This window comes from Heloderma suspectum, chromosome 14 (assembly GCF_057233095.1).
Source record: "Heloderma suspectum isolate Gila_16-S chromosome 14, 16-S_ref, whole genome shotgun sequence".
NCBI lineage: Eukaryota > Metazoa > Chordata > Lepidosauria > Squamata > Helodermatidae > Heloderma > Heloderma suspectum.
In genome coordinates this window covers 22,106,582-22,125,305 of record NC_139471.1, presented here as the reverse complement: position 1 = coordinate 22,125,305, position 18,724 = coordinate 22,106,582, and the positions used below count along the sequence as shown (strand labels likewise).

General features: G+C 44.4%; 1 protein-coding gene across 1 annotated transcript in view; it reads right to left on the bottom strand.

Annotated features, from left to right (window-relative positions):
* The window catches only part of DENND1A (DENN domain containing 1A), a 296,658-nt gene that overhangs the window by 69,292 nt on the left and 208,642 nt on the right, over nt 1-18,724 (bottom strand). Inside the window, exons 12-13 of the mRNA XM_084820777.1 lie at nt 15,431-15,532; nt 5,498-5,623 (exon numbers count right to left, since the gene is read on the bottom strand). Of these exons, the coding sequence (XP_084676903.1) occupies nt 5,498-5,623; nt 15,431-15,532 (228 nt within the window). The remainder of the gene's footprint in view (nt 1-5,497; nt 5,624-15,430; nt 15,533-18,724) is intronic.

The window sequence follows — 18,724 nt, the reverse complement described above, 5'->3', positions numbered from 1 at the left end:
TATAAAGACAGACAACAGTTCAGCATCATGTTTGCCGTAAACCTCCCATAGCCTTGACAGGCCTCTCTGAACAGCCCTCGCAGCCCCCATCCTCACCCCACAGTCCCTCAATGGGCCCCAGCACCCTGGGCCCCACTGCTGTACCTGTTTATGACCTAGAAAGGAGAAAGGAGTGGCCTTTAATGCTCGTTTATTTTGTAATGGCAACAGGATATGAACAAGGACAGGGGCAGATATTTCGGGTTATAGAAGGAAACAGCCTTGATAGTGTCAATAGTTTAATGGTCAGAAACACAAGACTACTTTGTTTTATCTGAAAAAATCCACCCCCACCCCCATGGTTTTAAAAACAAAATGAAGATGCCACATCTGCCATAATGGCGTTAGAATTTCTTGATACGAAGATAGGACTCTGGATAATGGAAGTCTGTGGGATGGCAAGAAATGTCAAGAAAAAGCTGAGGATTTCAGGATGGCTGTGGGGCTGAGGCCCATTGCACAGGAGTGATAGTATCTCAAGGCCTCAGATCTCTAGAGGCTGCAAACCCTCAGAGAGCCATTGTCGAGAAATGGGTCTCCAGAACTCCCACACAGACATTTCTAGTCAACAGATTCATTTTTCATGTTCATTTCGTTCCCCTTGCCCTTCAAGACCCACAAAGAGCACAGGCTGGTTTAAGCAGCTTGAAAAGGACCATCTAGCCTGCCAAATGGAGGGAGCTATGTTGAATTGTTCATCTACTTGTCTATTCTGTGCAGCTAATCTTTTGCTGAGCAAATTCTAAAGTAGTCAGGAGTTGCAACAGCAACTGACATTTTCATTGCACCTGGAGAATGATATTTACCCACTATCTTGAAGTAATGTTATAGGAGGGCTAAAAATAAACATCTAATCTTGCTATTGGGCCTTAGCAAAACAGCAATTAAATTCATCAAGGAAAGAGCATAATATGTATGAAGGTGGAAAGGGCCATCCACTTCCAAGCTCTGAGATTTTGCCTTTCATCTCAACTAGAGAAGATTTCAGCTGAATTCAGACTAAATAAAATTCAGAACTGTCAAGGAGTTAGCTGTTAAACAGCACTCTGCTCTTTCACACCAGCCTAAGATTGAATCAACAAGGACTAATAATCATCTAGAGATTCCATTGAAGACATTTTTGCAAAATGTTAATTCAAAATAGAGTTTCCGTTTGTACTGATTATATTCATTGTTTTGCTCACCTTCAGGTTTTCCATATGTATACGCCTCAAGTTCAGTTTGCTTTTAAATACAAGGATGCTTATTGCACAAAACAAAACATATTTTAATTAAAAAAGCATTCTTATTAAGTAACCATCCATGTCCTCAATGGGACAGGTCTAACGACTTAATAATGACTAACCCCAGCATGGCTGAGAACACATAGCCACATCTTTAAGCATAAGTATGTCCTTGCTCATTCATTCATTCATTCATTCATTCATTCAACTATTTCTTCACAATGTGTCTCCACAGTCAAAACCAAGGAAGCTTAATTTTAAAGAAATCTTATAATATAAACACACCCTCAATAGAAGCAACACATTGTCACCTATTACAAGGATGTGTCAATATTTCCTATCCCATGGGCTGCTTTGGACACTGGGCCTAAACAAATTACGTAAACAAGGAAGAAAATATGGGAATTAAGGATCTCTATCTCACTCCCCTCTCCTAATGCTTGGCAAAGGGGTTGCTACCATGACAACTCAAGCTGCTAAATCTGAAGAGACCTAGGCTGGGCCTAATATCATCATCACCATCAAATAATAATAATAATAATAATAATAATAATAATAATAATATTATTAATAATAAGTGGAGACTCACACTTCAACCCTTTCTATGGATAATGCCTGCTGTCTGCAATTTGAAGCCTCTTCACTCCACATCTTTTACTGAAGAAAGCCAACAGGCCTGGTAGCTCAAAATTAGCTGTTGTTTGCCTGTGGACCCCATATTGTTTATAGACAGCTGTGAAGTCATGAAATGCTCCCCAAAAGTCTCTGTAATCAGAGGGGAATCATCAACAGTGCAGCATGTTTGGCTGTTTATTAAAATAGTTTTATGACGCTTTTTTGGCATTCAAAGGAGTTTACCGCCAACAATGAAATAATGCAGAGAAAACTAAAGCATTAACAGACTTCAGCAACTAAAGCAACCACAGAAAAGCTTCAACCAAAAGTTAATTTTTTAAAAAAAAGTCCCGCCAACCTTCTCGGTGGTATCCAGTGCCCTCACAGCGCCAGCACTAAGGGCATTGCTTTAGTGTAAACCAACGCTAATGCAACATCATTAGCGCTTGCAGGCAAAGGGAGAGAGCAGCAATTTGCCACCCAAACTCAGCAGCCCAGTTTCAGCAGCAAAGTGCTACTTTCCCCTTTTCCCTAGAAAGCACTAATGCCATTGCACTAGAAAAGTTTTATGCTAGTGCAATGTCATTAGAATGAGCGCTGTGACAGCACTGGATGCTGCTGTATGAGAAGTAAAGAAGCCGCAGCCCTAGCTACCTACCTTCTGTAGGTAGGATGTTCCCCAGCTTCCTGAGTGACCACAGTAAAAGCCCCATTCAGAGCTGTCAGCGTCCACATTTGCCGTAAAGACTACACAGATGATAAAGCCTGCAGACTCAACAGGCAAGTGGACTCCTAGACGAAGAGACCATCTTTCAGATATGAAGTTGCAAGGCTTAAAACTGGAATTTTGAATTGGACCCATAAGCAAACTGGTAGGCGGTGCAACTGGAACAGAATGGATGGAATATGGTTGTGTCTTCTAACGCCTGTGAAAAGGCATGCTGCAGCATTCTACGCCAGTTGGAGCTTAAGAGTAACCTTCACGGGCAGCCCCACATAGAGCATACTGCAGAGACCAAGCCTGGAAGTTACAGCAGTATGGATCAGCGTAGATCTGACCTTTCTGGAAAAGGAGAACACTTCCTAATAAGCCAAAGACAGAAGACAACAACTTCTGTCTGGCAACAACTCCAGCCTGCTCCTTAAGAAGCTGCGCAAGACCTAGAAGAGCCCGTAGGCTCTTAACCGATCCAAGAGGGTTCCAGAAACCCCATCAGTCACAGTCAGTCAAATCCTCTCTAAACCTTGCCCATTCCCAACCAGTATCACCTGCACCTTGTCGGGATTCACTTGTAACCTATTCTCTTCGCCCACTTAACTAGGAAAGATCTCTCATGGGGCCTAGCAACAGGAAGAGCTGTGTGTCAGGCCAACCGAAGAAAGAATATAGAACCCAGGTAGCTGATGAGTCAAGCCATTGGCCCATCGAGCTCAGTATTGTCTATACCGACTGGCAGTGGCTCTCCAGGGTTTCGGACAAGGATTTTCCCAAACCCACATGGAGATGCCAGGGACCTAACGAAGGAAGGATTTGAGGGACAGGACAAAAAGTGGTGAGACTGGGGAAAAAGTACACATAGTGCTCAAGGACAGGAGAGGCAATATTCAGCAGTCAGTTGGGTGGGCAGGACAGGCAGCTTCCAGGGCTGGAGGGATTCCGAGGTAGACAGGCATCCCATAAAATCAAAAGGGGGACAAATTTCACCTGTTTGAATTTAGCAGCCAAACTTCTGGCTGCAGGTCTTTTGTAGTATCTATTTAACTATATCCCAAATTGTACAGGCTGAGCCATTTTAAAAAAAGGTTATGCTTGGCTCTCAACCCAAGAAAGAACCCGCCTGCCTCTACTGGAGAAAGATGGAGATGCGGTGCTGCCACCTCTGGCCACTAGGTGTCAGTCTAGGAAAGGGCATTGTGAACATTTTCAGCCAGGGGAAACTTTAAAGTTGCTCACTGTCTACTTCCTCCACTGCCAGCATGCGATATGGCTATAAATATTTTAAATGCTACAATATTAAGCAATTAAAATGACTATTTGCGAGGAAGAATGCTTGAAAGATCTTTTTAACCTTTAGCACTTCACAGTTTAAAAAGCGAAATGTGCAGAGTTGTATTTACGGAGTGGCATTCGCTTAACTTGCCGGCAACAATAAGGCACAAAGAACAACTTCGGTTTTATTTTAAGAGAGAACGCCCCAGATTGCTGGCTTTGCCAAATGAGACGTAATCAGATACTAAAGCCCATGTAAGTTATCATGCAAAATAACAAGGGCATGGATTGACCAGGGAGATCTTCTGCACAAGTGTGTACGGGTGGAATCCACTTCTCTTGCAGGTCACTTCCTGCCAGGGGCATTGCAAGAAACCGCCAAAGACAGCCCCTGAGAAAGTCCAGAGTGCCCTTCCTTCATCATACAGAAGACATCTGAGATTCTGGGATAACGATTTGAAAAAGAGGTTCTGCCATCTCTCTTGTCCACAAGCTAACCACTGACCAGGAGTAATTTCATGGAGGGTGAAGCTTACTCCATTCCAATGCATCTTCCAGAACAGCCAACTTCCTGAGAACTTTCCAGTGAGGAGCATTCCAAGACACTGGTATCTTTATTTTACTTAATGTAAGTCACTCTGGTTGGCTTATTCCTGCATGCCCCAAGCTGTATGGGCACCCAATTCTCCCCAAGTTGCCAGGCAACCAGCAGGAGGAGCATCAGACGGCCCCCAGGAACAACAGAGGTTGGTTGCTGCCTGCCACGGATCAGGGAGACTTAAGAGTTGGGCAGTCTCAATGTGCCTAGAGATCTTATTTACATGGCTGGGAATTAAAGCTACAGCTGGGACTGAGAAGCATAATGCTCACACCTGACATTTTAATGAGCCATATAGAAACACAATTCCACACACACACAAATACATCTGCTCTTATATTCAGTGTCAGAGGTACACCACACACTATACAGGAAGAAAATAAACCCACAACGTCCTGCTGATTCAACAGCATTTTATTCGAGCAATTAAGAGAGATGGCGAGAGCGACACATGCTCCCAGGAGGAGTCAGACAAACGGTTTCCTTCTCGTTGGTTTCAGAAGCACAAATAATTTGTTATGTGCCAATGGAGAATCTCAGGTGGACCCCAGCCCCTACTCTGTTCCCTTAAATACAGAACCCTCTGAGAGATGCATGGACATGTTTATTTGCACGTATTCCACATGGTCTTTGATCAACGGCACTGAAGCCCATGTGGTTGAAAATGCCTCCTACCACCATCCTTGGCAAGAGTGCTCTCTCTCACACATGGTTTTTCTGCTCTGCAGTCCCCTTGTGGCTGCTTGTTTGTGCACATTAACTGCTGTCTGGGGAGATTTGTCCTTCCCTCCCCAACAGCTATTTTAGAGATTTATATGTGCTTACTTGATTCGCTCCGTCTCTGTGTCTCTCTCCTACTAATACTTGTGCTCTGTCATACGGTAGTGCTGCAACTGTACATGGGAACACTTGCAACCTCGAGGAAATGCTGAAGCTTCACCACAGTGACACCAAGTGACTGAACACAAACATTACAGCATAAACAAAACAGATGCAACCTGTGGAGAATTTGAACAGTGGCACTCTACTTACAGGCTCAATCTTCAGCGCATTTCTGTAGCTCCCAAAAAATGCAGCTTGGGCCTTGAGGAATGCTCTTGCCACACCATCTCCTGTGGTCATGGAGACTTTCTTCAACCTACCCTTCAGTGCAGAGATCTGGAAGCATGTAACAACAAGACTTTATCTCCAAGGAATACAAACCAGTACTTTCCATCCACTAGCAAGGCGTTTAAAGGACTCTGGCAGTGAGAAAGAGGATGGCTAGATAGTATTTATGGAAGGTGCAGAGGGAAGCACACCCTGCTTTAAGGGAAATGTTTATCATGCATGTATTCCACATGAGTCTTTAATCAACTAGAAGAATTATTTACACTGCTTAGGTTTGCTCTGAAACCTGAAGGAAAGATAATGACTCACATCAGATAATGTTAATGATGACAACAACAGCAATAATTATTCATAGTAATATTGCTGGCTCTACCACTCCCACCAGCCTGCTTGTCTCAAGACCTCAGGGATGGAGAAGAACTGTGGTTGGCAGGAAAGCAAAGGCTAGGTTGGGCCAATGAAGACAGGTGCAGCTGCAGCCACGAGCCCTCCTCACCTGTTAAAATCACCATCAAGGGCTCTGGTTCAGATGTTTTGCCAGGTAAAGTTAAAGCCTTTACTGTAGTAGTTCTGGTCAAGGCTAAGGAATTACCTGCCCAGAAGGGAAACTCTGGAGTCCATCCTGTTTGACATTTAAGGATGGGATGAATGTAGGATGCAACTACATGGGAGAGTAGTTGGCTGCCATCCTAAACACACTCCCTGAACTCAGTGAGATTTACCTCTAAGTAAACATACTTAGGATTGCACTGTTGGTCAAGGAAGTATGTTGCTTTGATTTGATTTACTATTTTTGGAATGCACATTATGATATTAAACTCACCATTGCTCATTTTATGATTCGCATATTTAGTTCTTTGTTTTAGATTTTTAAATTCCTGTAAACCACAGCTTCGGGAGAGGAGGGAAAACTTTTGAAATACACAAATGAATACATTTAAGAAAGGAAACAGCCCACTTCTGTGCAGAAAGTGTTTTGCAATTCTTATCTTGTTGAACCTCTCAAGAGCCCTGTAAGCTAGGTTAAGCAGGGGACAGAGAAATCTGCCCAAAGCAAAATTTGTGAGAGAGACAAGAAGGAAATATACCTTGTCACGAACTCTACATACCTGCCCTTAGAGCCCAGAAAAAGGGAACAGTGTTCGAGATCAATCATTGTGGTAACAACAATAGCAACAACAGCAACAAGTACTGAACGTAATGAAGACTTCTGAGCTAACATCTTCAACCACATTCCCACTGGGTATTTCCATAGCACAGGCTTGAATTCTGAAGGAAAGTGTTTCATTAAAAGAAAGGGGTGGTGGTAACCTGCCACACCCTGAAAAGAAAAGCATTGTGCAAGTTGACGACAGCAATATCTCCATCCTTGGAAACTTGGAAACAGCTCTTTCCCTCCTCGCTTCTCAAAGGCTCTCACCACCTGTGCATCCGATTATTCCTCACTTAACCTTCACTGCCCTTTCCCTTTCATCCTGGAGGTGTTTAATTGCCTCCGATTCACAGAGCTGCACTTCAGGTGAACACAGACCTAACGGTCTCATTACCATTTACACAAAGAAGTACTCCAGGATGGTAACTGAGCAAATATCAACTCACACACACCTTCCTACGCTGACAAATTCTCAAAACTAATGGAAGCGGTTCAAGGTTACCTGATTCGTGTGCCTTTGGTCTTCCAGGCACACTCCAGGGGGGCCCTGTTCACTCATTACCATGTTCTATGCTCTAGATGAAATAGGATAGCTCGGTTTGATGCCTTTTTCAGTACCTCCTTTAGATATCTGCATAATGTTGTTGAGCATTTCTCCTTTCCAATATAATTGAGAGATGGCAAAACACCTTTTGTACATTGATGTCCAACTTGCAATGGCCCCACTGGGCCTCTGTGTCTTCATTCCTAACTCCACCCCCTGTAAATGGTCATTGCCTTCACACTATTCTCAGCAGCTCTGACCATGCCTACTTTCATTACAACAGTCTTGTTTCTTTTCTTTTTAAACACACCATGCATGTACTGTACTATAAGAATCCAGGGTGCCTGGGCTTGTGCAACCCCCCACAACAAAAGGATGGGTCAAGTGATTTTCCCTCTTCCAGCAGGATCAGGTGGTGAAGTTGACCAAATAATTCCAGTTGAAGAATGCTGCAACAGCTGAAAGTAAATGCCTCCTACCCACCAAAAAAGCCAGAGGAACACCACGCCAGGAAAACTTTCTGCTTTAAAACTTTAAAAACAAAACTGCTCAGAGAGATTTGGCTATTGGGCAGAATAGAAATGTAATAAATTAAATGAAATTCTATTAGAAGAAAATGGCAGGGAAAAAGGGTGTTTCAAAAATCTGAGCCCCAAGTCCATACACAAACACATGCAATTATCCAAACTTCCGGAACCTTTCCTTAAAGGCGGCAAGTGCACATTTTGGGTCTTACAGTTTATGGCTGTGAATATTTTGCGCGCAACCTCCAATGGAATAAATTCTCCCTTTCCCTGTTTCTTCTGGGTGTTCGCAGTTCTGTACTCAGGCACAGTGCACAGAAGACCGGAAATCACAGGGGAGGCAAACGGGTCAGGCAAGAGGCTCTGAAGACTTTGTAGAGGAAGCTTCTGTGTCTTAGCATTTCAGTTCTCTAAAGTTGCACAGTTCTGTAGAGGGACTAGACACATTGGCCATTTACAAGCAAGAAGCGACACGGAAGTTTCAGAATGTCCAGGGGGGTGGAGGTCAAGCTCACATTCGGTGTTCACTTCTCTGACTATGCAATGAGTGTTTGGGTGGGTGGGAATCACAACTGGTCCCAGGGGATTTAAAACTTCTCTCCTGTGCAGAAGCTGGGTTTTCCCCTTAACATTCCTTTTCTTAAAAGATAAGCAAGTATGCCATGATCAGAAGTGGCTAAGTTGCATTTACAAGTAATTGCCAACCATTAAACATGTAACTGACAGGATTTTCTACTGAACTCGCTGGAGTAGACCTCTCTCACATTTACTTTGAAAAACTGAGGGGTTGCACTGCCACTCTGCATTACCAGGTGGAACGATGAGCCCAATCCTAAGGCTTCCAATCAACTCATGAAGGTGTCTCCAAGTTCAAGGCAACCTCTTTAAGAGCAGCAGTTAGCTGTCTTGCCCAGGCACAAAGCAAGCTAGGGATGACTGAAATAATTTTTTGTACTTTTAAAGCTGGATATAAGGGATGAGAAAAAAGGAAGCACAAAAAGATAGCAAGGACTAACTTCTCCCACACGAACCTGCCTGAGTACTGAGATAATGGTTACCTGCTCAGGTCTGAGTTCCAGGTCAGTATCTGAAGCTAACAGGCAGGCAGCCTGGGGGTGCAAAAGAATGAGCCTGTTGGCTTGTCTGGGGGTAAATTGCTCAAACGGGGTGAGTGTAGCAGATCCAGGATCTTCATAGCAGGTGGTGTCACCGGGTTGGCCCTCTAATGTCACATGTTTCCCCAGGCAGCAGTGATTCTGGGCAGCAGTGATAGTTCCCTGGCTTGAACTGCTTTCAGTTTCCTCCTCTGACCAGAGGCCCTTGTGGCAGAGGGAGTGGGGAAACCAATGCCTGGCCTGCACCACTCCTGGTTTCAAACCTGCAGCGTCTAACATGTATTCAGATGAGTTGGCCATATACCTTGTAGAGAGATGATTCCCAGGAGAAGGGTACAGTTACCAGGATAGCTTTGTTCCATTGGAGAATCTATCATCAAGTTTCACGGATGATCCACTTCTTCTCAAATGTTTTCATGCATACTCAACCCCTCAGCAACTGCACCAAAAGGCACCCCAAGGTTATGCCAGAACTGGCAATGAGGTTCTCTTGCCTCAAAGATCCAGCCTTTCGCAGCTTTTAAGACAGCAGGTAGAAAGGGAGGGCTTTCTATCCCAAGTCCGTGCTCACTAGTGCAGCTTTTCCCAACCTGGTGCCCTCCAGATGTTGGACTCCTACTCCCATAATGCCCTGGAAATTCTGGGAGTTACAATTCAACACATCTGGAGGGCATCAAGTTGGGGAAAACTGAGCTGGGGTATGTCTGGGAGGTAACACAGGACAAAAGGCCATTTCCCAGCCACAGTGTCAAAATCTAATCTCAGAGGCTACCCCAGTTCCAGGCCCAGTGTTCATGCAACATGGGAGTGTCTCCTCCCAAACAACTCCCTTTGCAGGGGCTAATATATTATATAGAAAGAGGTTGGCTCCAGCACCTGGACAACTCACAGATCTGTGGTAATCAGCATGCCTGTCCCCGTAGATCTAGGAGAGAGGCCAATCTGATTGTCCCACCATTCGGGGAAGTACATCAGGTGGTGACATGAGACAGGGCCTTCTCTGTAGTGGTGTCGCCTGACTCTGGAATGTCATTCCCCAAGAGGTATGCTGGCACCAACTTTATTGGCATTTCGCCACCAGGCTAAGGCCTATCTATTTACCCAAGCATTTATGAGTGCTCAATGAATATGACTGGATCTCTGTTGTGCATCTGTTTCTCTCTGCTTTTTGGTTTTATTAGATGTGATTTATTTCATTGTTTTAATACTGTTTATTGCATTTTATTGTTTTAATATTGTTACCTACCCTGGGATTTTTTAAAATGAAGCATGGGATATAAATAGAATTAACTAAGTAGATAAAATAATAATAATAAAAGAAAAGAAATTGTAACCAGCTGTCAGGGCTCTGCAATGACCAAGTGGGATGCTGCACATTCTCAGAGATACTCCTTCCTTCATTGCTGCTTTATATACTCCATGACTGAAATCAGGTTCTGGGTCTCAGTTCTTGGTCAAAATTAATTCCTTCTGCCTGGAAGCAACAAGGCGGCACTTTCCCCTCTGTATTCTGAGGAAAAACTGCACAAAAGCTGAGACTAGCACACAATGCTCAGCTGCTCTGCTCAAGAGACAGCAGCAGATTTTCCCAGCTCGGACAGTAGCCACTCTACGTCGAGGCTGTTTCTTACGAAGGCAGGCACAGAAACACACAGCCAATCCTTGAAGTGTTTTTAAAGAAGATTTTTATACTCTTGGCAGCTCAGGATTAAAGGTCAGATTTAAGCTATCACCATGTTTCGAAATGCAATCTGTGCAGTGTAGCATAATGAAATGGTTCAGTAGAGGTGCGAGTAGAAATTCTTTTAATTAGATCCGAGGCTTTCTAGTTGTCAACATGAATAAAGCAAGAAAAACACATTCTCTTGCAAAACACAATATCAGAAAGAAAGAGAAAACCTTTAAATGCAAGTTACCTTTAAAAAGGTAGTGAGGAAATTACAGTCAAGAAAATACAAACTTTGAGCTCATGTGACCCACTCAGCAAGTTTAAATGCCTATGACGTGCAAAAGCAAATATTCATGTGTGTATGATTTCCTCTTCCTAAGAACATGCAAACCAGCAAGAAGAGAAAGAATGCCTCACTGACAGAATAAAATAATCACAAGCCAATTAGCCTGTTCACAAGGTTTGATCCCTAAACAACATTCTGATGCGCCCAAACAATGTTCTATTAAAGGGTCTGGAAGTCTGTGGCTCATTTCTACCAAGAAATTTCCAATTTTGTTCGACTCTCATTTTCCAAAAAGGGGGTCTGCTCCAAATGACAGGCATCATCCACTTTTAGATGCAACCTGAGAGGTGTGTCCAGGTAGGACTGTAAATTCCTCTTAGCTACTGATGCAAACTTTTCTAAATGCACAGAAAAAACCTCTCCATGGTAAGATTTCTATCAGAGGTTTGGTAAGTGAAAACTGGAGACAGGGCCTTTTTGGTCATGGCACCGCAACTGTGGGATTCTCTCCACAAGGAAACTCACCTGGTGCCTTACTTTATTCACTTCTACATAGCAGGTAACTATTCTATTTTATTATTGTTTTTTTAACTGCTGTTTTAGTTTAGTTTATTCACATATGTGGTTTAATCACTGGTTTTAATGTTTGTTATCTGCCTTTGAAATTGTCTTACTGAAAGGTGGGATAAAAATGCTTTAATTAAATACATTTTGTAAGTCCTCCACCCTCATGTTAATGGCTTCAAAAAATATTATTGGGACCCCAACATGTTGGGGGAAGAAACGAACAAAACAAAACTAGCAATAAGGACAAATGCCAGCATTTTGCACCTTTCCCGACAGCTGCAGGCAGCTTGTACTATTCTCAACCACAAGTAATAAAACCAAAAAAAGTCTGAACCCTGAGGACAGAGAGAGCCAGCCTGGCTTTGCAGAATTCATTCTTAGGAAACAGTGTTGAGTTTTCCTTAGGGTAGAGCATGGCTCTTTGGGTGATATAAAAGGCACATGATCCTACCTATGCTTTACTGCAAGGTATCAGTTCAGACGTGCAAAGTAGCATAGGAAAGCCAAGCAGACCTTGAATCCCTAAGGTCCCAGGAAAGGGGCAGCCGAAAGGGGCAGCGTGAGGAAAGGGGCAGCAGAAGAGAAGAGCCACTCATGAGGAAGCACCTCCACTAGGGCTTCAGCTTCACAGTGCCCTGTTCTGGCAATGCTGTGAGAATGCGAGGTGATGAAACAGACTTAAAGTAGACCACCTGTGGTGTGAATCCAATAGCAGGGAGCAGATAATAACGAGGGGCCCAGATAAGAACCAGGGACCATGTAGTACAGGGATGGGAAACTTCGGCGGGGGGAGCAAAAATAGCCCTGAGCCTCCCACCCTCACTGTAGGCTGCACTCTGCGAGGTGCCCAGGAAAACATGGCTGCATTAATGGCTAAGGAGCACTATATGGGTCAAATTTAGGCGGTGGCCACACGTTGCCCACCCTGCAGCAGTAGTTCAGGATATCTGAGGAAAGGCAGGACCTGGGACAGCTCCCTGTGCAAACCCCAAGAGCAACGGAAGCGGCTTTTACAAAGTTCGCACCACAACTGAGTCCCGAGTGAGTACGCCTTTCCCGCTCAAATGCAAATTCAGCAAGAATTTCAGTATTGCTAGGTGGCCTCCAACACTATCCTCTGCCAAGAGCTTACAGGAGAGGGGCTTTGGGCAATGGGAGAGGTGATGGAGCTGTGGGTTCTAGTTCCTCATTTGAGAAGTCTGCAGTCCAGCCTCAGGGAAACTGTCATGTGTTAAATCCCCTTCCTCTGTGCAGCCTGCAGAGTGTTGTGCCTCAAGGCTGAGTCCAAGGAAGGATCTGGCTCACCCTCTCAAACAGAGGTGGGTTTCTTCTGCATCAGAGTCATTGTCTGAGGCATTTGGAGTTAGGTACTTATCACTTCACTGCATTAGATGTTACCAGTAGTCCCCCCGCAGCAAGCGCCAACTCATCATTGCTGGAAACAATGAGGCATGAGTTCTGCCAAGGGCATCTTGCACATGCCGGGAGTTACCAAAGGGCTCAGCAATTCCATTAGCTGACAGCAAGTTTAGGCTTAACAGGGATTTGCTCCTACGGAACTTCTCCACACTTGGCCGATTCCTTATGCACAGCATTCAGTGCGTCTCAGCAGTTGATGCAGGTTCACCAGAACTCTGCTGTTCCCTCCCCAGGGGAAAAGTAGTGTGAAAAGATCACATTTAAGCATATTCCACCTGCAGCCAGGAACGGTGTGATCCATGCCGAGTTCCAAACACATGAAAACATGAAAAGACTTAACAGAAATCCTGTTACAACAAGAAGCAGGACATCTGCTCTCTGGTGGTCAAAGCCATAGCATAAATCAGAGGAGAAATCTTTGCTCTCCAGGTACCTAAAGTAACAGAACTGAGGAGAGGATGCATTGGAAGACATTAATTGCTCAGAGTAAGAGGATACTGCTCAAGGCTTTTTTACAGATAGTAATAAACCCAGTCGTATTTAAGTAACACCTTGGGAGGGGGAGAGGGAGAAGAATACCTCAAAGAGAGAACATTTTTATTGTGAGCCAAGCTGGTTAATTGAATTTTCTGGCAGCACTTCCTCTGTGACGCTCCAAACATCCAATAATAATAATAATGATAATTAAAAAAAACAATAACAAACAACAACAAATAATAATATTTTTTAAAGCATAGCCTTTAAGCAGACCTGTAATAAAATGGAATCAAGACATTTTAACTGGGGAAATGCAGCTCTCTTTTGTTATAAAAGGAAATAATGACTGGAAGAAAGGAAGTCTCTTTAAAGTTTATGACATTCCAATGCTTTCAGTTTTGGGATTATTTGGTAATGTCTCTTCTGATGTTCCACTGTGCTCTCACAATGGCTCCTTTCATGGAGGCCCATAAAATCAAATATTATACTTGATTATTGACAAATCATATCCCAGTGCATGAAGGGCAGGGATTCCCCATATTCACCCCACTCCTTCACATAATTCCATGCATTTTGCAAATGTGCTCTATCCCAAGGCTGCAGAGAATCCTGGGAGGGTGGGGAGGGAGAGAAGTGGGTCATCAGCTGGCATCTTCCTTCAAACTGAAGGAAGCTGGAGAAATTTGTTAGCCTCGTTGTGCAGGAGAGTGTCAGTGGACCAAATGGCAAATTACAAGAACCGGGAGTCATTGTGACCTCTTGCCCACCGACTGCATCCTCCCAAAGTGTTCCTGATAGTGTGGTACAGTGGCTAGAGCATGGTGCTTGGACTGGGGAGATGTATATTCCAATCCCTACTTAGTCAGGAATCTCACTGGGTAGCCCTTGAGGCATGTCACCATCCTAAATAATTCCACAGAGTTGCTGAGAGCGTAAAATGGGACAAGAATTGTCAAACAGCAGCTAGAACTTCTGAACAGGGCCACCATCAAGGATAGGCATGGTAAAGTACCCGCTGAGGTCGCACATCCCAGCAGAGGCCCATGGACAAGAGCCCCCTTGAGTTGCTCTTCCTCTTCCCCCATTACAACCCGCTTGTTCACCTTCCTGTTCAGTGGTGGTGGCGAGAAGGAGCAGCAGTAGATACTACTGCCTACCTGCTCACTGGCTCTCTATCCGTCAAACAAGCAAGTGGTAGCAATGATGAAAAAGAGGAAGAGCCAGAGCAGCTGCTGACAATGCACAGACTCACTGAGTAAGGGGGCCCATAGAGGATGTCTTGCTCAAGGACCCTCCAAAACCTGGAAGCGGCACTACTGCTGCACACAGCAGTTAAGAGCATGAGCAAGAAGCCCTCAGTTCAAAGCTCAGCCCAGCCAGAAGCTGATAACTGTTAGGAAAGCCTCAGCTTCTTCCCAAATGGGAATCATCATAATGGCCTGCCCTACAAAGATTATGCTCAAAGCATTCACATGCACTAAAGAAAAAAAAGGGGCTGTATTGATTGTCAGCTGCACCAAAACCCACAATCAAACATCCACTCTGGCAGCCTGTTTAGTACTGGATGGCTCCCGAAGTGAAACACTCTACAGTTAAAGTCTGTGATGGAATTAGCTGGGAGGAACTTACTGCATCTCTAAAATTATCTGAACATGGAAGTTATTTTATCCTACAATGATGTGTATGTGTGTGTGTGCATGTAGAATCACACACACACACACACACACACACACACACACACACACACAAAATACAAGGCAGGTGTTGGTGCAGGCTCACTTGCCCAGCTTTTGAGAAATGACGAAACACAGATTTATGGGACAGAAATGTCCATATCCTTTGACCTGGCCTCAATCTAGCTCTGGCTAGGACTAAAAATATTCTAGGCTCCATCATCACATTTTAGGATTGCTTCTGTTCTGCACTGAAATATTCTTTCAATGCCCAAGAATAATTCCAGCCTTCACCAAGGCAGACACCTTCCTGACCTCAGAGTTATTAAACTATTACAAGAATTTTGGAGGCTAAGAGGAGAACAAGGTGTTCAGTGAAAACACATACAAGGAAAACACCAGCAAGACTCAACAACAATTGCACTCACCACATCATTTGGAAGGCTTTGAAGATCATCGAAAGGCGTTTCCAGTGTGTTAGTGTCAACATTAAGGATGACGATGTCTTCCAGGGCCATATTTCTAACTTTCTGAAAATGATGAATTTCGGAGAAAAGGAAAATATTATTGCTTAAGCCTACAATGTATTGGCCTCTACCTAGCATCCAAGTGTTACTCAGCTCTTGCCAACACTTAGGACAAAAACAGATTCTCTCCTCTCCTCCTGATTGCCTCAGACTTTCATGTTGTACTTTCCACCCTTCAAATACAAAGAAGGCCATTTCCAGCCCCTTACATTTCCAGCAGCTTTCTTGGCTTAATGTTTACCTACCTATTTCTAGGAAAGAGAGACCAGCTGAGGCTCCTCACATCCCTAAATGCTGTTTAGGAGTAGAGCTGGCAAGCTCAGGCTCATGGGCCACCAATCCCTCCCCTGTTCTCCTAGTAATTATGACCTGCCCCACAGAAGAGCAGCCATATGCCTGAGGCTCAGGCCACATAGGGTGGGGCAGAAGCCTTAGGGTGAACTGGATATATCCAGAAGGCTTTTATGACCTTCCCTTGATTACAAGTTCAACATGATACCTCAACATGCTACATACATTTAACACTCAATGTTTTCTTTGAACCACACATAGAATTCAAACGTTCAGAAGTGTCAAACACTGCTTGGGCCTGTCCGCCTAAGGAAGGTCTTCATTTGTGCAAAATTAACAGAGGAAGTTGTCATCAACAATGAGCTCCTCTCTCGAACCATCAGAAAGTAGAGAAAGGGGGGAAACTACAGTTTGAAAGCCTCCCCCTTTTCAAAATAAACTAAGCAGAGAAACTCCAGAGAGAATACCACCAGAATCCAAAGGCTTGGTTTTCCTCGCTTTCACAAGCCCAAACCTTTAACATAATCAAGCACCCAATATCTACGAGTTTCAGCCAAACTTCTGCAATAGAGCCACTATGCTTGCTGCCCATAGCTGGGGTGGTTTTATGTTTTCAGTTCAAAATTTTGTATGTGAAAAGGGTATCCTTGCCTTAGGAAAGGAGCAGCAGCCCTTTGAAAAATGAAAACAAATTCTTCCACACCCCGCCCCACCAGTCCAACTTCAAGGAACTAAAAGGTCATTTGCTTGGTGCATATCTGACAGACCCAAGCAGAGCTCAGGAGACTTGCTTCTTTGGGGAGCCAGGAAACAGCCAAGCAATCGACTGACTCCTTCCTGCCTTGGAAAATGAAGCAAAAAAAAAAGGAAAAAATGCTCAGTTACACCCAGAGGACGCTTGAACAGTGCAAATGGCTTAACCAAAGCCAGAAGTTTGGTCAAAAGGGCTCAGTGGCCTGGACAGGAGGCGTCCTTTCCATCCTGGCAGCAGAAGCAGACCTGGCTCTTGCAGAATTTTGGACAAAACACAGAGCTGAGCTTGGGAATCCAGTGGCTGAAACGCCACTGCATGCAAGAGCATGCCTGGCTTTAGGAGCTGCCCAAGGGTGCTCCAAAATGGTGCACATGTGTGTCAAAAATAGCGTACACATTTGTGTGCATGCATACACAACAAAGGCAGCACTGTCCACCAGGAAAGCTCCTGTGCACAAGCCTCACTAAAAATGAACAGAAATGACACAAGCACACTACTGTGCTCTTGGGAAGCACTCCTGTTTTAACAGGACACACACACGAGAAATTTCTGATCGATTTGCCCCATGAGGCAGAGCTACCTGTCTCTTGGACTGCTGCCCTTTATGGAAACCAAAAATTGCCACACTCCTTCCAGGTAATTGCCCCTGTCCAGCTCCCTTTTCTGCTTTTCTGTTGCTATTTGTGTGATGGATGTGCTGAACAGGGGCTGGGATGATATCCTGGTGGGAGTGGATGGGGTGCATCCTTGACCTGGTTCTGGGAATCTGGCAGGGAGCACAGAAAACCAGCCACATCAGAGTATGTTTCAGTTACTTGTAGTGACAACTTTACTTGCCTTTTATTTTAAGTGCCTTTTGTAAAAGAAGAGAATAATGCCATGGAAAACCCAGTTTAATGAGTGCCTTGAATCCACGGTTTATGCCCCCCCCCCCAACAGAATTTACCAACTCAAGCATTATTTCCTGAATGGGGAAGAGAAAAAACACACATTTTAAAATTTAGGAATAGCACCTTGACTTCTTGAACCAACTCCAGGCCAGGGGTCTTACATGCTGTGCCTGTAAACCATCAGCAGGTGCTGCACATCACTTGCGTTCACGAGCAACAGCTCCACACAGCACCCGGCTTCCTTGGTAAAACTCTGCCATACAGAGCTCACAAAAACCCAAGGGGATGGTTTTGCATTTCAAAGCACAGGGAGTTAACTCGGCCTTTCCCAACCTGGTGTCCTCCCGATGTGTTGAACTGCAACTCCCAACATTCCCCAGCCAACCTGGTACCCTCCAGACGTGCCATACTACAATTCTGAGCATTTCCCAGGAAGCACACCTGGCTGGGGGAACGATGGATGCTGAAGTGCAACACATCTGGAGGGCACCAGGTTGGGGAAGGCTGAATTTACCGATCAAAACATGAAGCACAAAGTATGGTACCCTCCCTTCTTTTAGCTAAAAATTCCACACGCCATCAAAAGCAAACGTGAGTGTCAAAGTACAGGGATTGTGGCTTATGCCATTCCGTCACTGCAGTTCTAGCGCCACAAAGAATGGGCTCTTAAAAACCCTCAGAGCCTCCATCCCTATTTAGCACCAACTCTTATATCACCACCTTTAGAAGTGAGAGAATGATGCCCTACCTAAAGCTGAAAGACAGTCCAGTCCAGTTAATATAGCACCATTTATTGGGCCTTGGCTGCAATCCAGATTGCTAGATGCACCTTTGTGGCACAATAAATACACAAACAAACAAACAAACAAAGAAGAGGATAATGCAGGTGGCACGCCTGCCCTTGTGGGCTGACAAATTCACTGCAAGGCAGGAGGAAATATCACGGCTGTAATAAACCGACCCCACCTCTTCCAAACAGGGGAGATGGCAGGGCAGGAGAACTATTGATTGATTGATTGGATTTGTACCCTGCCTTTCTACTAGGAAAATAGCACTTTGTTCCCTGATTAAATATAAATACACATGCATAATGCCAAAATGTCAGCTTAGGTACCTTTTTGACCTCTTGAGAATTAAAAGAGCCTAAAAATATTAATAATAAACTGAAGGTGCCATTAATTCTCAGCCCCACAGATGCAAACATGCCCTGACTGACCTATCCATGTGAGCTCCCGGCCGTCTAGCAAGAGCGAGCACAGA